Genomic DNA, 20,217 nt, shown 5'->3' on the forward strand with positions numbered 1-20,217 from the left:
AAAGAACAATGTGAATTTTTAAGCAGCATAATACAATGCCAGGCTTTCCCTGACTTCCAGATGCCACACTTCTCAAGACAGCACAAGACCTCTACTCCCTGGAATATATGGTCATTCTTTTACCTGTGACCACTCCCCCTGCCTCATTCCCTATTCTCTCTAGAACTGGGGCTTCCGCAGCAAGACTGGGGGGTATGTGGGAGAAGAAGAAGGCAGACAGGAGGAAGAGCCCCCGGGGCTACTCCCCTTACCCACCAAGAATGCGGCCCTCTCTCTGCCTTTGCTGGAGTTAAACACCAAACAGTTTATTGCACTTACATGTTATGGAAAAGTAAGACTCTTCATTTCATTTTATACTTAAGCCCTAATGCGTAAGTGCCCACCTTACGATTCCCTTCGGGGTCCAAGTGAAAGAAACGGGAGGAGCACTGCTTCTATGTGACTATAGTGCAACGTTTTGGGAAACCTAGAGAGTCTAGTTATGCATTTTCTTGAGTAACTGGAGGATTCAGGAGAAGCTATAGACCCATATTTTGCAGTTTGCTAGGGAAGAGGAAAAATCTTAGTCTGAAGTAGCTGGAAACAGAAATGGGGAAAGGATGCATGTAGGCCAAGTTCTTAGGATCCTCTCAAGATGATCTGGGAGATAACTGGAAAATGACCCAGGGAATTTAAACCTGCAGGGTAAACCTTTTCTTTGATAGGCATCTTGTCCAGGACTCATGTGGCTGGAGCCCTAGCCTCAAGCTGTGGGCATCACCTTTACTCAGTTACAGCTTGAGACAATCTCACCTTCCAAGAAGACCCAGGTTTCAACTAAGCTGAAAGTTCAAACAGCGTAGAACTCAAAATGGCTTACCTTGAGTATATCATTATATACAGCAGAGGATTCTAGAACTGTGTTCATTATACTGGCTACAAGCCACATGTGACATTTTAGATTCAAATCAATTACAATTAAATACAATTAAAATTTTAGTTCCTTACTTACACTAGCTACGTTTCAAGTGCTAATGCCACATGTGATGGGGGCTACCATATTGGACAGCACAGAAATAAATCATTTCCATCACTGTAGAAAGTTCTAAAGGACAGCGCTCTTCTAGGGCATTGTAAACACAAATACAAAGCTTAACTTTGTATATGTGAGCTGCCCTGGCAACACCCCACTGTGATTAATGTATCTAAGAGAAGATTTGACTTACAGACAACCTTAACTAACTCAAATTAGAGACTGTCTTCAGTTATGCCAGCTACCCAATATCCTTGAAGTTTTAATTTATGTCACTATTGATATTACAATTAAACAGATGAGAAACCTAAATCAAAGTGATTAACCAACTTGCCCCAGGCAACTTTACCTGTGACTGCAGCAGAATATCAAGTTCCCCTTTTCCTATATATGAATTACCCCAAAGTTCCAAGAATCCTATCTGCATAGAACCTGATATAAGAATTGCACAGAGAATGTATCCAGTAATTATCTGTTGCATCAATGATGCAATTATTTCAATGCAACACTGCAATGATGCAATAAATGGATGAATGAGTGAACTGAAAAGCAGAGCTACCAGTAAAACAACCACAGAAATAGGAGGACATGACTCAGCCTCAGAAGTAAAACTGCGGCCGTGGAATAGCCAAGGGTACGCTGGAATTTCAACCAGCCATTTCTCAGAAAACATGTGATGCTTCCCTTATGGTTTTTTGAATCATTCTCTGGCCCATTTGATTAATGCTGTATCTTTCACTTTTCACCATTTTAATTTCTTTGAGTATAAAGGGTACCCTAACCACTCTCCCATCCCTACCCCCAAGTAAAACAAACTACACAGACTTGCTCATAATACTTGGGCCCACTTCTCTGGGACTCCTTTGCCTGTCCACAGAGTTTCCATTCAGTGCTGAGGTTTAAGTAAAGGCTCCGTGTATCCCATCCACAAAGACTTGCTCCATTACCAAAGAAGTGATCAACTTCAAAAGAAGGGAATAAATTTTGTGTGCAGGGAGACTGCTGTATGGTGAATAAGAAATAATCACTTAAGTTTCAAATTTGCAAATTTTTCAGTTTGCTGTCTGCTTTACCTTTCTCTTAAAGCTAGAGGATGACTGACCTTTTCTGATAATTTTTCCACATTCCCCTTCCCTCCCCTCAATCAAACCAAACCTTTTGAGCCCTGCTCACTACTTACAGGAGATTCGCTGACTCCAAAGATGTCTCTGACATCCCTGACGGATTGCTTGTTCTTTTTTCTCATGGTTTGAGTGTAAGTATTGTATCTCTTCTTCACTGCAGCTGCTTGGGTTCGAGTCAAAGTAGAGAGCAAGGCTTTGCCATCCTCCTCTTCATCACCCGAGATCAGGGTTGATAAACCTACATCTTGCAACCACTCTGCTTCAAGTTCTCCTTCTGTAAGATGAAGTTTCCAAGAGAAGGTTAGAATATTCTGAGATTGGAAGCCATGTATATCTGTAAGTCTGTACACATCAGCGAGTAAGAAATAATCACTAGACAATATATTAAGACCATCCTGGACCTTGAGGACATTATGCCAAATGAAATAAGTCAGACAGAGAAAGAAAAACACCAAACACCATATGATCTCATTATATGTGGAGTTTAAAAACAAAACTAAGCAAAAAGTCCGAGCTCATAAATATAGGGAACGGATTGGTGCTTACCTGAGGCCAGGAGTGGAGGGTGGGCGAAATGGGTAAAGGTGGTCAAAAGGTACAAACTTCCAGTTATAAAAGAAAATAAATAAGTCATGGGGATATCATGTACAGCATGGTAACTATAGTTGATAATGCTCTATTGCATATTTGAAAATTGTTAAGAGAGTAGGATCTTCAAAGTTCTTACCACAAGAAAAAACATTTTGTAACTATGTGTGACAATGGATATTAACTACACTTATTTTGGTGACTATTTCACAATGTATTCAAATATCTAATCATTATGTTTATACCTGAAACTAATATAATATTGTATGTAAATTAAACCTCAAAAAAAGTTAAAAGACCATTCTTTTTCCCATAGTAATTGTGGGAACGGCCTATAGGAATGAATAAAAGGTCTGTATTGTATTTTTTTAAGTAAGTCAAATTTTTAAAGTATCTTCTAGTAGAGTAAGGTTATTTGGCAGATTTGGGAAGGTAATTTTCCTTACCAGAGAGCTAAATATGAGCCATATCTGAACAGCCAATTTCAAAAAATGATAAAATATTAATATCTAAACTAAAACCATAACAGAAAAAAAGTGGTTTAATGGCACACAAAATAATTTTTTCATCACACAAATTCAGGTTCAAATCCCAACCACCATTTACTAACTGAATGCCTTTGGAGAGTTTTAAGTAGCTCTAGATCTCGTGTCCTCTTGGCAAAATGGAGGTAATAATTACCAAAGTATTAGGTGGCTATGAGGATTATTTTATCAATGAATTTGTGACAGATGGCAAAAATCTAGAACAGAGTATGTGTTCAATAGATATTCGTTCTCTTACTTTTCTCCTTATTTTGAACATTAGGTAATCTTTCCTTTTCTCAGAAGGCAGCTAAAAAACTTAAAATTCATCATGATGAAGATCAATCGCTATTATAAATTAGATGTGCGGAAATACTACAGAATTCAGAATAACAACATCATGTAACAGAAAATCCACTGTACACACTACAACATTCTGGGAACTAGGCTAAACAGGCATTACCTGAATAAGGTTTCTTTTAAAGAGCAGAATTGACTGGTTTGCAAGTACATGATCAAATCATCAGTCCAGAGGTGTTGGACTCTGCTTATGTTATTCTATCACTGGTACATGAACAAAAGCCTTCCCACATGCTTTACAAGAAAATGAGAAAACATTTTAAACTGAATAATAATGAAAATATGAAATATCAAAATTTGTGGGATGGAGTGAAGTCACAAAGGAAAAAGTAAGACTGTCTCTATTCACAAATGATCTCTTTGTTTATGTAGAAAATTCTAAGAAATCTAGTAGTAGACAACTACTGGTAAGTGAATTTAGAAAGGTAATGAAATATAAGGTCAAGTACAAAAATCAATTGTACTGCATACCAGTTGCAAACAATTAAAAAATGAGAGAGGTGAGAGAACAAGAGAGAGACACCCAATTAAAAGAAATAGTCAAAAGATTTCACAAAGCAAGATATATGAATGGACAATAAGCACAGGAAAAAGCGTTTGACATCATTAGTCATCGGTGAAATATAATTACACAATGAGATACCTCCACACATCCCTAGAATCATTCATGTTAATAAGTCTTAAAACATCAAATGTTGCAAGGATGTGAAGCAGCTAGACTTGTCTGTCAGATACTGCTGGGAGGAGTGTGAAGTGGTACAACTACTTTGGAAAAATGCTGGCAGTTTCTTATGTAATTACACACATTCTATGAAAAATACATATATCCAAGAGAAATAAAAATATATCTCCACCAAAAGACTTCTACAATATTGTTCACAGCAGTCTTATTCATAATGGCCAAAACTGCAAGCAACCATTAACAGTTAAATGTATAGACAAATTATGGCACTGTTCATAGCAGCCTTATTCATAACAGCCAAAACTGCAAACAACCATTAACAGTTAAATGTATAGACAAATTATGGCATATTCATACAACAGAATACTGCTGTCATGGGTTGAATTGGGTCCCCAAAAAGATACACTGAAGTTCTAACCACCAATACAGGTGGATGTAACCTTATTTGGAAACAGGGTCTTGGCAGGTATAATTAGGATTTAAGTTGAGGTGAGGTCATACTGGAGTAGAGAGGGCCCTTGATCCGATACAGCTAGTGTCCTTATAAGAAGAGGAGGTGAGACACAGACAACAACACAGGGAGTAGGCTACGTGACTACAGAGGCAGAGAATGGCATGTGTTGTCTACAAGCCAAGGAACAGCTAGGATTGCTGGCAACACCAGAAGCTAAGAGAAAGACATGGAACAGATTCTTCCCTACCATCTTCAGAGAGAGGAGGGCCCTGCTGACCCCTTGATTTTGGACTTCTAGTCTCCGGAACCACAAGAGAACAGATTTCTGTTGTTTTAAGCCACCTAGTTCTGTGGTACTTTGTTACAGCAGCGCTAGGCAACTAATACAAACTATCCCATAATAAAAAGCAATGAAATAGTAATACACCAAATGAATCGCAAAAATATTATGTGTTCAGTGAAAGAAGCCAAACCCAAAACTATATGCTGCAAAAACATCAGAACCTTGGTTGTCTCTGGCTAGGGACAGCAAGTCACGGGGATGATGAGATTGGGAAAAACCATCAGGAAATTCTGAGTTGACTGAAATGTTATGTCGATTTGTGTGAGGTTACAGGGTTAGTATTTGTCAAACGTCACTGAATTGCACACTTAAGATCTAGGCATATGCTTCGAGGAAAATAATATCAGTCAAATAAATTTTAAACTCCAGTTAGTAGGTATGTTTTTTGTAGAAGTTTATGTTAGCAAGCCTGAGAATGTTTTCTGTATACTCTAGGCTTGAGCAAATGAAACAATACATTGAGGAAAGTAAGAACCAGGTTTCTCATTATTGGAGAAGGGGGATATAAATACAGAAAAATGGAAGACAACAACAAACTCTGTGGTGTTGGATTGGAATTGGAGTTTATCAGTATGAACTCATGATTTTTAATATAGATAGCTAGCTAGCTAGTAAGAAAAAAGAAGTGGAGAATAAGAGGTATTTTCCTTTATGTGTCTTTCTGGATCTGAAAAGACAAAATGTAAGTATGTAAGGAAAAGGAATAAAAATACCCTTCTCTGATGCAGGACAGTTCCCTTGAATGGATTTTCATTAAATCTGTGGTGGGACTTTTTATTTCTAATGCTAAGTGAAATATACTAATTGTGGTACATCTGAACTATTGTTTTTCAGATCTAAGAAGGATAGGCTTGTAGAAAGGGAATAAAGAACAAAAAAGTTTTTTAAAGTTTCAGTTTATCTTGATAGTTGTCTTGAGGTTAATCACTGGCTAATGAAAACATTCTTAGATACTTGCTAAACTACCTTCAGTCTTTCTTAAGCATTTACTTGTCGATAGGTAGTACCTGGAGAAGATAACCTATGCTTTTAATCTCAGGTGAGTAATTTTGTACTTTTTGACAATTACGGACAATTATACTTTTTGGGTCCTCAACCTTCTTGTTTAATTTCACTGGAAACTAGTATAATTGACATATCTGACATGGCTTTTATTTGGTGAAGTACTAGATTATCCGTTCTCTAAATACATTAATGCTAGTACATGCTTCATAGTTAAATATTTTTAATCCAGAATTATGTTGGTAAATTTTTTTTCTGTCTGTCTCTCTCTTTTGGTAATTAATGGTCAAGTATACAAATATAAAAGCCATCAAAATGAGAATACTCAATCTGCTAGATGATTATGAATCAAGTCAACAGACGGGTAGAGCATCCCTAGGGGGTGATACGTAAAGGATCAATCTGGATTGTGTTGACAGCCCTCCTTCAGGTCATGTCACCTTACACAGAAGCCACCCTGAGCCAGACCAGCAGATATAAATCAGTGGGAGCAGGCAGCTGATTTGCCAAATTCTACTGATTCACTTGTTAAACTACTAGTGGAATGATTTCTACCTGTCAACAGAATAAGAGAGCATACAAAGAAAGACAGCACAGGGGAAGACCAATCTAGCATCTCACCATCCAGGGGCTTGGCCTCAGCTGGCGTCTGCTCTTCCTGAACTCCCAGGCTGTTCTCTTTGATACTTTCTATTTCCCGCCAGAAATCCTCCATGGAGGCGCTGTCTATGGAGGCTTGAGAGTTGGAGCGGCTGAATGCCGGGGATTGTAAGGATTCATTGGAGAGCATCCTGCTAATTCTTCGGCAGCGAGAAATGGATTTTCTGAGAAAAGAATAGTATCTGTTAACGAAAATCAGTGTCTCAGGTTACAAATCACAAAATTAAATTTAGGTGTGATATCAATGGAGAGATGGAGTTAGTGTGATAGAGAGGGGCTTGAGGGAATAACCTCCAGTCAGTGGTGGCCCCGTCCTTTTCATTCTCTATAATTCATAATGACTTTGTGGCCATGTGGGAATTACCACAAAACTACTTTTTATACCTTTCACACACTCATAAAGTGGGAAGTTGTTCATATTAGTCAAAACATATATAGTAAAAGTTAGCCCCTGTAAAGTATCTAAGGTGATGTCAGAGAAGAGTGAAAAAATCTGGCTGCTCACATCCAGTGGGGTGGGTACTATTAAACAAAATAAGCATTGGCGATGATGCAGAGAAACTGGAACCCTTGTTCATTGCTGGTGGAAATGTAAAATGGTACAGCCTCTGTGGAAAACAGCATGGCAGTCCATCAAAAAATCTAGCAGAACTACTGTGATATCCAGCAATTCCACTGACTATACATACAAAAGAACTGAAAGCAGAGTCTTGAAGAGATACATGTACATCCATGTTCATAATAGTGATTCACAATAGCCACAAGGCAGAAGCAACTTAAACGTCCACTGACAGACCGATGGATAAGCAAAATGTGGTCTATTCATACAACGAAATATTATTGAGCCTTAAAAAGAAAGGAAATTCTGACACATGCTACAACATGGATGAACCTTGAGGACATCAGGCTAAGTGAAATAAGCCAGTCACAGAAAAACAAATGCTGTATGTATGATTCCACTTATATGAGGGACCTAAAGTAGTCAAACGCCTAGAGACAGGAAGTAGAATGGTGGTTGTAAGGGTCTGCGGGGAAAGAGGCATGGCGAGTTATTGTTTAACAGGTAGAGAGTTTCAGTTTTACAAGATGAACAAGTTCTGGAGCTGGAGGGTGGAGACGGTTGCACAGTGTGAATGTGCTTCATGCCACTGAGCTGCAGGCTTAAAGGGGTGAATATGGTCAATTTTACGTCGCACATTTTACCAGAATTTAAAAACAAATATTTTTAAATTTAAAGATACATTTTTTAAAAGTTGGCTGTTGAGAAAATGAGCTAACGAGAGGAAATAATCCATGACATTAAACGGAAAAACTCTGTATTAGGATGGGGAAGTGGGGCACTAACTCAGTTCAGGGAGAACCAGATCACCACCAGGGGAAAGGCCCAAATGCTTAGGGGGGCAGCGAAGCTCCAGGCATCACCACCCAGCAGGACCACTGCTAGCCTAGCAGACAACAGCTGAACAAGGCACAGAGCAGCTCCATGGGGTGCTTTCCTCGTGGGATTGCTGCGAGGACTAAGTGAGTTAGCATGTGTAAAGCATTTAGGACATAAAAACATCCAACAGATGTTAGTCTAAAAAACAAGAGACACAGTAGGGGAGACAGATGCCAAAATGCTGGAATTCTGAGAGAGTTTGGAGATTTACATAAAAATAAAATATTTTATGTGAGGTGGTGGATGTGTTAACTAACCTTATTGTGGTAATCATTTAGCAATATATACATATATCAAATCTTCAGGTCGTACTCCTTAAATTTACCCCATGTTATATGTCAATTCTATCTCAATAAAGCTGGAAACATTTTTAAATGTTTGACTCTATGATATATGATTGACAAATATTACACTTCTTAGGAACAGAATGTTTGACTACATACAACACTTCAGTCCTCAACCAGGAAGGATGACTGAATTACTCTATGCAGTATGATCTTCTGCTCTTATTCTTACGTGATTTTTTTTTCTTTTTAATTTTCCAGTTGGAGTGTGTACGCAACTCCTGTCAAAGAACTCCTCCACACTTGGTTTCTTCTCCTTGGGTCCAGGTGGAATTGAACCAAAAAGTTGAGACTACTTAATCAATGTGTGGTCAGAGCTGTTTTATCCAAAACAAGAAATCCAGATGGAAAGAGCAATGACATAGTAATGTCCAACCGTGGCATTCTGACTCGCTTAGGGCAATTCAATTTTGACATTCAGAGCAGCAGTGGATTACTACCAAACTTAGCCGTGTCCTAGAGCATATGTAAAGCACGCTGATATGCGTGAGAGTACAAAAAGAAAGGGGAATAAGAAAAAAGTTCCATGTGCTCATATGGTCTATACCTCTAGGAATCCTAGATTTCTCAATCACCTTTAGTATAAATTTCTAGAATTTGATCATTGATCCTGAGACTGTACCAGACTGTAAGTAGTTCTAGTTTTGCAGTGAGTTAGCCAACTTATTTTTAAAACTCAGAGCATTTCAGGAAAATATTAGATATCCACTTTTATTTTTTTTATTCTTTGCTGTGTGATAAAAATTTTATGTCGCTTTGATAATTGGGTGATAAGAGTTCTTCACTAAATTCTTCACAGTTTGACAAGACAGACACATTCTAGTGGTTGAAATACACAGGAAATCAACACAGGTTATGAAGGCAGTTACTGCTCCCTTTATTATTTTTAGGCTCTTCAGCCTTTTCTCTTTTGAAAGCCACTAATGAATTCATAGAATTATAGTATATAAACATCTATTTCTGTGAAACTGTAATCAATTACCACTGCTCACACAGCCTACTGTCCTCCGTGTATCATATTCAGGAAAAAGTATATAGATGCCCAAAACTTTCTCTAGTTCCAGTTTTTTTTTTTAGGTTATTCTTTGAAAATCAATATGACTTATAAAAAATTCACAGTCTTAACAGAAGACATGGACTAAGTTTTTAAAAATTATAAGGCAGGGCCTCCCTGGTGGCGCAGTGGTTGAGAGTCCGCCTGCCGATGCAGGGGATACGGGTTCGTGCCCCGGTCTGGGAGGATCCCATATGCCGCGGAGCGGCTGGGCCCGTGAGCCATGGCCGCTGGGCCTGCGCATCCGGAGCCTGTGCTCCGCAACGGGGGAGGCCACAACAGTGAGAGGCCCGCATACCGCAAAAAGAAAAAAAAAAAAAAAAAATTATAAGGCAGTATATTATAAGCATAAAAGTTTAAGTAATACACAATTTATAAAGCGGAAGCTGAAGGTTTCTTCCCACCTGTATCATATCATATTGTTCTATAAGCTGCTTTGCTTTCCCCACTCAAAAACATGTCATACGTATCTTTTCCATGCCAGTACAGAGACAACACCTCAATGGCTGCATGGAACAGCACCATTTCTCTTAGAAATTAAGAAAACATGCAGTTATACTTAAGCACTGAAAATGTTTGAAAAAGTGAGAAATTTGGGAAATATTAAGTGAATCTTAGAAGATGAGGAGCATATATATTTAGGGCTAATAATGATTCTTCTGGTTACAGACCAGTTTCTTACTCATGCAAAGGGAATACTGGTAGAATCTCAGAGAAGAGATCTTCATAAACTTCTGCTGGGAGCAGGAGGATTGGAGGTGAAATACAGGTCACGAACATCTGCGCAACACACTGGTTTCATCTGAGACAATCCACCCAAAGAATCCTTTAATTGCAATGGTCAACTATTTTTTTTGGCAAATAAGTCAAACAGCATTTTTTGGATAAGCACATTTGGAAGAGTTCTCACTTTTTTAGTTAGGGATCCAAATATTTCCCCCTTCACCCCAGGGTAGAGTAGGGACCATGACCTTACAGTCTTAAAGTATTACGTAATTGTGATGCTTGGGCTCATCCACCACTTTGATGAGCCTCACAGCTTCAAACCTCACCATATTAGGATAAACAGAGCTTCAGCTTCATCAGCTGTTTGTCATTTTTTATTCCAAAACAATACCAGGAAAACTCTACATGAAAAACAGAATGCAACTGTTACACAGCATTATATAGCAACTTTTGTTGGGAAAACACCATTAGGTTTGTGGGGTTTTTTTAGTCACACCATGCGGCATGCAGGATCTTAGTTCCCAAGACCAGGGATTGAACCCGGGCCCCCTGCAGTGGAGACACGGAGTCCTAACCACTGGACCTCCAGGGAAGTCCCAAAACACCATTAGGTTTAAAATTAGATTTAAGTGGATGATAATTACCATAAATTCAAAGTGGCATTAACAAAAAAAAAATTTTTTAAGATTTTACTATTCCATTTTCCCCTCCATAATGTTTTTAGAAATACCTTATATTATATTTTAATGATTACTGGAGATGCTACAACTTCAGAACAATGCAAATAACGTATAAGGAGTTTAATTCTCCCTCCACCCCTTATTATATTACTATTGTCATACATGTTGCTTCTTCACATGTTTACACCCCACAATGGTTATTATTTTTGTCTCTTTTAGAAAGTCAATAACCTTTTTAAAAATTAAATAAGTAGTCTTTTATGTTTATCCTTTCTGGGGCTCTTCATCATTCCTGCATGTCCATGTATCCATAACAGATCATTCTAATCGGTTTTGAGAACCTCCTTTGGTATTTCCTCTCTTTTTCTTTAGGATTTCTTGTACTATGGATCTGCTGGCAACAAATCCCCTCATATTTCTTTCTGAATATGTCTTTAATTCACCTTCATCTTTGATGAATATATTTCCTGGGCATAGGACTCTAGGCTGGCAGATTTATTGTTGTTTTTATAATCCTTTTAAAGATGGCATTCCATTGTCTTCTGTATCCTTGATTCTGATGAAAAGTCAATTATAACTCTTACTGACATGCTTCTAAATATAATGTTCCTCCTCTCTAACTGCTTTTAATAGATTTTTTCCCTTTATCTTTTGTTTTTAGAAGCTTAATTATAAAATACCTAGATTGTTTTATTTGTATTTATTCTACTTAAGGTTTACTGAGCTTCTTGAATCTGTGGGTAGATGTATTTCATCAACTTTAGGGTAGTCACCCATTTTCTCTTCAAGTATTTTTTCTGTCCAACTCTCTCTCTCCTCTTCTTCTGGAACTCCAATAACACAACCATTTGATATTGTCCCAAATGTCCTTCATGATATGTTTGTTTCCCCTCCAACCCTCACCCCTTGTACTTCAGTTTAGGGAACTTCTACTACCCTGTCTTCAGGTTCACTTTTCTTTTCTTCTATGTGCCCAGTGCTAGTTAAGACCATCCAATGAATGCTTCAATTCTGATACCATGCTTTTTCATATCAAGAATGTCCTATTAGTTCTTTTTAAAGATTCTATCTCTCTGTTGACATTATTCATCTTTTATCCCTTTTATCTGTCTTCTTTTTAACATACTTATTATTGTTATTTAAAAGTTCTTGTCTCTTAATGCCAACATCCGTGCTGTCAGTGCATCTGCTAGTATTGATTTAAAAAGAACAGTCAATTGTTTATGGATCATATTTTCCTTTTCTTTTACAAACAATTTTTTGTTGACTTTGTTTTTAAAAGAACTCTAGAAAACTGGAGTAAATAGTAATTTCCCCAAGAAGGGTAAGCTTTCTGTCTGGTAGTTGAAATGAGGTACAGATCACTTCAACCCATTTAAGGAGCTGAGGTGGGTCTGGGCTGAGTTGCAACTTTCATCAGTTTTAGGTTACCTCTGATTCCAAATGCTTTGAGGGGGTTGATCTGTCCTGTGTGTATTACAGGTCCCTCCCTCAACAGGGCTTTTGGATAAACACCACAGGACTACAGGAATTGCTCTCTACTTTAGAGCCTAGCCGCGAGCCTCCTGTGTTGCTGGGCTCTCAGCAAAATCCCAAGGGGGAGAGTTGTCAGACTTGGAGAACTAGCTCTGCATTTGGGGCTTTGACAGATTCCAACCTTTTGCGCCAGTGCAGGCAGCCCCATGGGTGTCTCCTCTCCCCATAGAGTCCTTCTGCCGAGGGAGTGATCTTCTGCCCAGCAGTACACAGACTCAGGGAGAGACACACACTGAAGTGACTGCTGGGCTCTGCCCACCTAGGAAGAGCTCTTCCCTCCCTGGAACTGAGTTCCTTTAGACTTCTTTGTGTCCACAGCTCTCCATTATAAACAGCTTCAAAACATATGATTTTACATGCATCGTCTCTTCTCTAGTTGCAACAGTGAGAAAGATAATCGGCCACAACCTAGTCTGTGTTCTAACTGGAAATGGAACTCCCACAGAACACTGTACACACATCAGATATTTTTAAAATGCTGCATCTACTAATGAATTGCTTGCTCTAACCACAAGTTCAACTGTTCTGAGTATATTCCACAGAATATTTCAAAAAGACATACTTCTTGCTAAGAAATACTCTGTGGCCTTTATTATTTATTTTATAAAGAATTTCACATGAAACAATTTACTATCATACACATTCCATCCTTTGATTCTTATCTTAACCTCCTGAAGTAGTCAAAGCAAGTATTATACATCTCAGTATACAGTGAGGGAAACAGTTACAGAGAGTAAAGTGAAGACACATTAACTTCCCACCACAATTACAATAAAATGCATATTCTTTTCTATGACATCATAGCCCAGCATGTTCTGTCCTCAAATGTCTTATCCAGTCTCACCTTATATCACTCTCCCCTAGCATTAGCACCAGGCCTGCTAATCTTTTCTCGGTTTCTCTAAAAAGTCAAGCTCTTCCTTCCCTTTCTCTTACCGTTTTTCTCTACCTGGAACATTCTGTCTATTTCCATGGCAAGATGCTTCTCATCATTCAGCTCCTAATGTAAATGTCGCCTCCTCAGGGGATCTTTTCCCGGCCACCTTAACATAGCATTTCTCCAATTACCCACCATCTCAGCTTTCTGCATTTCCTTCTTCTCACTCATCAACAACATACACTTTATCTATTCACCTACTTCATTTTGGGGAACTATTTTCCCCACTAGAATATAGAGGAACCGTGTCTGTCTTATTTACACAGTATCTGGCCAATAGCAGGAACTCAGAAATATTTGCTGAATGAATGACTAGGGACAGTGAAGCCAGGACATGAATTCACACGTTTTCAATTCTTTCCAAATGCTTTCCCTACAGTAATCCTTCTAAATTTCAAATGTCTCCTCAGGTATTTGCGTATCTGTGTATAGCTCTACACATTTTTATACCAGGGAAGGAATATAGTATCGTGATTTAGAGAAAAACTCTGAAGACAGCTGGTCCAGATTTGAATGTGGGCTCTGACCCTTCCTAGATCCACAACCTTGAGAAAGGAATTGAACCCTTGGGCCTCCATTTCCTGATCTGTAAAATGGGAATATTAATCACATACATGCCCTGGGTTATTATGAGGATTAACTGAGTAAATATATGTAAAATGCATGGCACGTAGTAATCCCATGTGCTATTACTATAATTTAACTAATTTGTTGGCATGCCTATGGCTAGGTTTAGGGTCAGGCTAAAACGGGTGGTAAAATATCACAGCAGCACTAAAATTTACTAGGAATATAATGAGATAAATAAAACTGCATTTATCAGAACTCGTCTCTGATCCAACCCCATTCCCAAGCCTTGTTTCTCCAACTCCCTTAGGCCAGAAGCGATCATCTGACACAATTCTGGCCAAGTCACATAAGAAAAATCCCTCTCCATGGTTTCAGTGTAATCTTTTATTTTCCTCATATAGGTGCTACCCCTTTCTCTTCCTACCTCTCCCTTATTGGAATGTAGACAAGATGACTGGTGCCTCAGCAGCCATCTTGCAACTATGAGAAAAAAGCCATGAAAATTGTAGTGACCAGCCTTGATCTTATTGAGTCTCAGAAATAACATCAGATGCTGCCTATTCTCTGGACTTCCAGAAATGTGAGAAAAATAAACTCCTATTTTTAAAAACTACTGTAATCTCTGTTGCTGTTGTTATTGCTACTTGCAGTCCAAATGATTCCTAAGTGATATACCTAGAAGAAATACTTTAATAAGCCATTTGGGGTGGGGTAAGATGAGACACCATCTCCACCCCACTAAGGAGACTATTCAAGTAAGATTAGACAGTCAGTAACCTGCCACCTAAAGGAAGGTGGGATCTAATGTAATGATTTTCCATTTTAAAGGTGACCGAATTATTGGCTTAACCCCAGTCTTGGTCTGGTCTTGATCAGTACACTATGGAGTTAAACTTCGTTCCTGCTAAAGATCTCCCTGCCTGAATATGCAGGGAATATATTCACATTGCTCTCAAATCAAACATATTCCAAACATTTTAGGAAGAATATATCAAAATGAAAGATTTCCCCTTCTCTTTCTGAAAGAATAAGACTGCATTCCCCACTGTCATTATCACTGAATGAGGCCGGTGGCAGTGGCGGCACAGCATGACCATCTAGAGAAATCATCTTGGACCCTGACCGCAGTGGGCCTGTGCAGCAGGGTTCTTGCAAGAGAAACCTCTCGCTCTCTGAGACAGATGCTGGGTACAGTCCCAGCAATGCTGCTGTCTGCCCTCTTAGCTTCCTGGGGAGGCCACTCAGCATGAGAAAGAAAGAGGACAAATCCCTTGTTTTCAGGCTCTGGCTTCTAAATATCTTTGGATTCGAACATGCTTATAAACAAGCTCAACTTGGACGTCTTGGAAAAAGCACTTGAAAGGCAGTGGTGATAAAAAAAAAAAAAAGAAGCTATGGTTTCAGATTAATAGACGCAAGAACACAGAGGAGGTTCCCGCTCTTTCTCAGGCTCCCTGACTCGGTCTTTCACTATCATTCTGGCATCCTCTCCTTCGCATCCTGCCAGCCCAGTTTTCTCTTCTGTTCCTGACCTTCCTCAGCCCTCCTAGGGGAATGAGGAGAAAGCTGATGAAGCTTTTCCTTCAAAAGGTAAACAGGTCTGCCTGAACCTCTCTGTTGGCAGAAAAAGATACAGAAAAATGTGTTTGTAGATTAAGGGAAGGCTTAAAACAGCAAACAAACCGCAGTCACTCAGCAGGGAATATTTGAAATGGTTTTGAAAGCTAGAATTCTTTTTAACCAATTGAGGTTCACAGCAGCAATTAAATCCTTATGCAGCGTGTATCACCTCTGAGCACAGGCACTGGGCTAGAAATGGGAAAAGTGAGAATGAGGAAATAATAACTTCCAACTATTATACACTGAACTCCAGTATTTACAAAGGCGGGGGCTCAAATGGGGCCACAAGCTCTTCTGTAAGAGAGAATGACAGAACCTTTTCCTGGAGGTGGGAGGACAGCAGGTTTTTCTGTACTTCTACTGTGAAAGGAAAGCAACTCCACATGCTTGACTTTGAAGGAAAGTAACCTGTTATGTTCTGTCTACTGCTCTACCAAGAAAAGCCACTAACTAAAATCAATGCTTGTACAGTTACCACTTAAGTATAATACATCACTTATGTGGATACATAACAAACATACACATGACAAAACCAAAATAGAATGGTTCTTAAATTTCCCCTACTTTGGCTGAGGGGAGGGAGGAGTAGAGAGTGATTGCTAATGGGTGTGGGGTTTCTTTTTGGAATGATGAACATGTTCTGGAATTAGTGGTGATGGTATCACAACTTGTGAACATACTAAAAACCACTGAACTGTACACTTTAGAAGGATGAATTTTATGTTATATAAATTATATCTCAATTTTTTAATTGTATGAGAAAAAGATCACCTTTCTTTTTTTTTTTTTTTTTTTCCTTGCGATACGCGGGCCTCTCACTGCTGTGGCCTCTCCCGTTGCGGAGCACAGGCTCCGGACGTGCAGGCTCAGTGGCCATGGCTCACGGGCCCAGCCACTCCGCGGCATGTGGGATCTTCCCGGACCAGGGCACGAACCCGTGTCCCCTGCATCGGCAGGCGGACTCTCAACCACTGCGCCACCAGGGAAGCCCCACCTTTCTTTTTTTTTTAATTTTGATAATTACGAGTGCTTTGACACTGACAATACAAAACCCTGGCGAGGATGTGGAGCAAGAAGAATTCTCATTCATTGTAGGTGGGAATGCAAAATAGTGCAGCCACTTTGGAAGACAGCTTGGTGGTTTCTTAAAGCTAAGCACACTCTTACTGTAAATCCAGCAATCGCTCTCTCCTCAGTATTTACCCAAAGGAGTTGAAAACTTATGTTCACACAAAAAGCTGCACATGGATATTCATAGGAGTTCTATGTTCATAACTGACAAAATATGGAAGCCACCAAGATGTCCTTTAGTAAGCAAATAGATAAACAGTGGTATATCCAGATAATGGAATATTATTCACTGCTAAAAAGAAATGAGCTATCAAGCCATGTAAAGACATGGGAGAATCTTAAATGCATATTACTAAGTGAAAGAAGATAATCTGTAAAGACTAGATACATACTGTATGATTCCAGCTATATGACATTCTGGAAAAGGCAAAACTATGAAGACAGTAAAAAGATCAGTGGTTACCAGGGCTTGGGGGCAGCAGGGGAAGTGGGAGGGGGAAAGGAAGGATGAACACGTGGAACATAGAGGATTTTTAGGGCAGTGAAACTTTTCTGTATGATACCACACGTTTGTCCAAACCCCCAGAATGTAAACTATGGACTTTGGGTGATTATGATGTGTCAATATAGGTTTATCAATTGTAACAAATGTACCACTCTGGTAGAGGGGTGTTGTTAATGGAAGAGGCTGTGCACGTGTGGGGCTGGGGGCATATGGGAAATCTCTGGTCCTTCCCCTCAATTTTGCTGTGAACCCAAAACTTCTCTAAAAAGATAAAGTCTTTTTTTTTGTTTTTCAAAGAAAAGTACTTTGGAATTTCAAAGTTGAGGCAAACTTAGGAAAATGCAAAAAAGAATCAAATTTGCAAAAATACCCAGGGGTTTAGAAAGAAAGGAAAGATACTTCTATGAAAAACTACTGGCTGCTTTGAGCAAAGAATAACAATCACAGATGGGAAATGGCCCTACCTGCTCAAATAATAATCATCTAAACAAGAGACAGGATGAAATGTCTGCTATGCAGGCAAAGGAAATCACCGAGTGTGAATGTTTTATGTTCTGTCTGTTTTAAAACTAGTATGCAGTTTATGAGCTTGATGTATATATTGATTTTGGTGAAGCTCAGTCAATCCCACAAGTGACTCTTGTCACATTATCCTTAAGGATAAGTTAAAATTATGAGTGGAAGACTAGTTTGGTGACACCTAATTATTGCTCAGAGGCTCATATTTTTAACTAAATTAGGAGATGCCCAGGAAAGAATCTATAAAACAGAATATGAGCAAAAAGCAGCTTTCCCTTGCTCTTTAATAGAATTCTATTCTTTATCAATTCAGCGACACGTGTCACTATAAGAGTCCTGGTGACCTATATGTTTTGTGCTTCTGAGATTACTGTTCTCTACGTAACCTGGATAAGTAATTTTTTTTTTTTTTTTTTTTTTTTGCGGTACGCGGGCTTCTCACTGTTGTGGCCTCTTCCATTGTGGAGCACAGGCTCTGGAAGTAATTTTTAAAGGATGTCTTTTAATATCAAATGTAAGCTACATATTCCCTCTACTTTTCAGTACCAAATAGCAGTATATATTTTTATTACATAGTTTTGAGGAGCCTGCTGTGGCTGGTATTGCTATGTCTGGCTTTCAAAGTAATTAAACAGATGAGTCCCCCATTCTGGTGTCTACTGAGGGTCTGCCTTTGTTTTCCAGCTCCCTGTGTGCCTCTCTGGTGCTGTGATGATTTGCTGGAATGTAACCACTCAACCTCTGTTTCCTTCACATCTCTGGTCTGTATTTATTATCATTATTACCCAGCCATTAATGCTCAGCCATGCAATGTGAAAATGTTCTTCTACTGCATCCTTGTACTGTTTTTCAATTTCCTTTGTCTGTTGCCTCTCTCCAGCTCCAGAAATTCAATAATAGCAGGACAGAAGCACAAATAGGATCTCTGGGAGTCTCAGGCAGTCCCACGTGGTCATTCTCATGTGGATAGAACCTTTCATGTGGCCTTAAAGAGCTCTGTGGTCCATCCCGACAAGGCTTTCCCTGAAGTGGGACTGACCTTCTTCCTCAGGGGCACTGGAATCAGCTCAGCTTTAAACTATTTGGTATAGAATCCAAAGTAGAATATAAATCCAATTTATCATATTCTGACAGGAGTTGGCCATTTGGATGAATAATTATCCAAATTGATTTCTCTTCTTTCGCAATATACTTTTCCCCACTCAGACTCACTCCATGATGGCTTTAATTCCACAGGGTCCATTTGAGCAATAACCATTTTGTATTCCATTTGTTTTCACTGTCTAACTTTAAGACAGCTGTTTCCTAACTTCCCTACAAACAGCTTTGAATTGGAGAGCCATAACTAGGATTTCCAATGAAACAGAGGATCCTAGAATTGGAGAGCTAAGAGGGAATCTGAGAAATGCCAAATAAAATACCACATTTTAAAGATAAGAAAAATGAAGCTCAGAGAGGTTAAGCAACTCACCCAAAATCACACAGCTAATTATTGAGAACTAGAACTGCAAACTTGGTCTCCTGATGCCTTATTCCATGCTCTTCTCCCCTGACCACCAGTCTCCTAATTCATTTATGCTTTATTCTTCACCCACTCACCAAAATAAATAAATAAATAAAGCTTCACGTTTTCACATTAGAGATTATCCTCTTTGTCCCCTTAATGTATTTCTTAAAGAGCACATGATAAAAAAATTAAGTGGGTAATATTTTTATCATAAAATATGTTGGAAATTATGTCCACAGTCAGTTTTCATTAAAGAACAAAGAGCGCTACATGCAAAAGTGTCCCACAAAATAAAGATTTTTTAAAAAACAAAGTTCTCTGAAAATCTGAAAGTGAACTAATAAGATCGGCAAGTATAGCAGACCAAATACACCAATTATCTAAGTTGTATATAAAATATAGACAGATAACACACATTAAAAAAACAACTGCTATATATCCAATAAAAAAGTAATATATTAGCACTATTAAACATAAATCCCATTTTTAATTTATCCATTGCTTGGTATATTAGAATATATTAAAATTTATTGAAATAGTGTCAATAATTCATTCTATTTTAAAACCATTCAAGGTAGTAGAAGCTAAGACTCCCATTTTACTCAGCTTTCCCTGTGGCATATAGAGACAATTCCCAGGTGTCATAGCCAGGTTAAACTAAAATACATTCTAAATTCACATTTTTGTTACTGTTGCTATTGGTAATCATCATCATCACCATCATCCAATTGAAGTCGTTTTAAATTAGTACTCTATCTCACCCTCTCCAATTTACTCAAAACACTGTTCATCACCAGATAAATTCCTTGAGCAAATCAAAGAGCCAGCAGTCAGAGCACTTCACACTCTCTAAATGCCATAAAAACAACTGTTGGGACTAGGGTCCTCAAAGTCCTTCTCACAGCATGACAAAGAAAAGCACAGACTGGTAACCTGAATGCCCATGTTAGAAGTGAACTTT

At 38.7% G+C, this 20,217-nt stretch overlaps 1 protein-coding gene across 1 annotated transcript in view; it reads right to left on the reverse strand.

Annotated features, from left to right (window-relative positions):
* The window catches only part of ARHGAP28 (Rho GTPase activating protein 28), a 154,407-nt gene that overhangs the window by 60,804 nt on the left and 73,386 nt on the right, over positions 1-20,217 (reverse strand). Inside the window, exons 2-3 of the mRNA XM_082641422.1 lie at positions 6,711-6,913; positions 2,193-2,410 (exon numbers count right to left, since the gene is read on the reverse strand). Of these exons, the coding sequence (XP_082497548.1) occupies positions 2,193-2,410; positions 6,711-6,913 (421 nt within the window). The remainder of the gene's footprint in view (positions 1-2,192; positions 2,411-6,710; positions 6,914-20,217) is intronic.

The sequence above is a fragment of the Mesoplodon mirus genome, assembly GCF_964341445.2.
Source record: "Mesoplodon mirus genome assembly, chromosome: 13".
NCBI classification, from domain to species: Eukaryota; Metazoa; Chordata; class Mammalia; order Artiodactyla; family Ziphiidae; genus Mesoplodon; species Mesoplodon mirus.